Source organism: Haliaeetus leucocephalus, unplaced genomic scaffold, assembly GCF_000737465.1.
Source record: "Haliaeetus leucocephalus isolate CR32 unplaced genomic scaffold, Haliaeetus_leucocephalus-4.0 Scaffold274, whole genome shotgun sequence".
Lineage (NCBI taxonomy): Eukaryota > Metazoa > Chordata > Aves > Accipitriformes > Accipitridae > Haliaeetus > Haliaeetus leucocephalus.
Window position 1 is genome coordinate 274257 of NW_010972710.1, and position 240 is coordinate 274496.

The following is a 240-nucleotide window of genomic DNA, read 5'->3' on the forward strand; positions in this document are numbered from 1 at the left end:
TGGGGGGGGCCCCCCGCGGCAGCACCTGGACGTTGGCGAAGTCGACCCGGTTGAGGTCGCTGAGCATCTGGTTGATCTGGGCCGTGTTCTGCAGGACGGCGCGCGCCGCCTGCGCCAGATGGTTAAGGGATGTGTAGCGCCGCAGCGTCTGGGCAAAGGCACTTGCTGCTGCCACCTGCGGGGAGTTGGGGGGCCGGGGGGGGGACGTGGGGGTCAGGACCGGGCTGGAGGGGGGGCGGG

The 240-nt window shown here is 72.1% G+C and overlaps 1 protein-coding gene across 1 annotated transcript in view; it reads left to right on the top strand.

Annotated features, from left to right (window-relative positions):
- Positions 1-54, top strand: part of CC2D1A (coiled-coil and C2 domain containing 1A) — a 13443-nt gene extending 13389 nt beyond the window's left edge. Inside the window, exon 37 of the mRNA XM_010569832.1 lies at positions 23-54. Coding sequence (XP_010568134.1) covers positions 23-54 — 32 coding nt within the window. The remainder of the gene's footprint in view (positions 1-22) is intronic.
- The last annotated feature ends 186 nt before the right edge of the window (positions 55-240 follow it).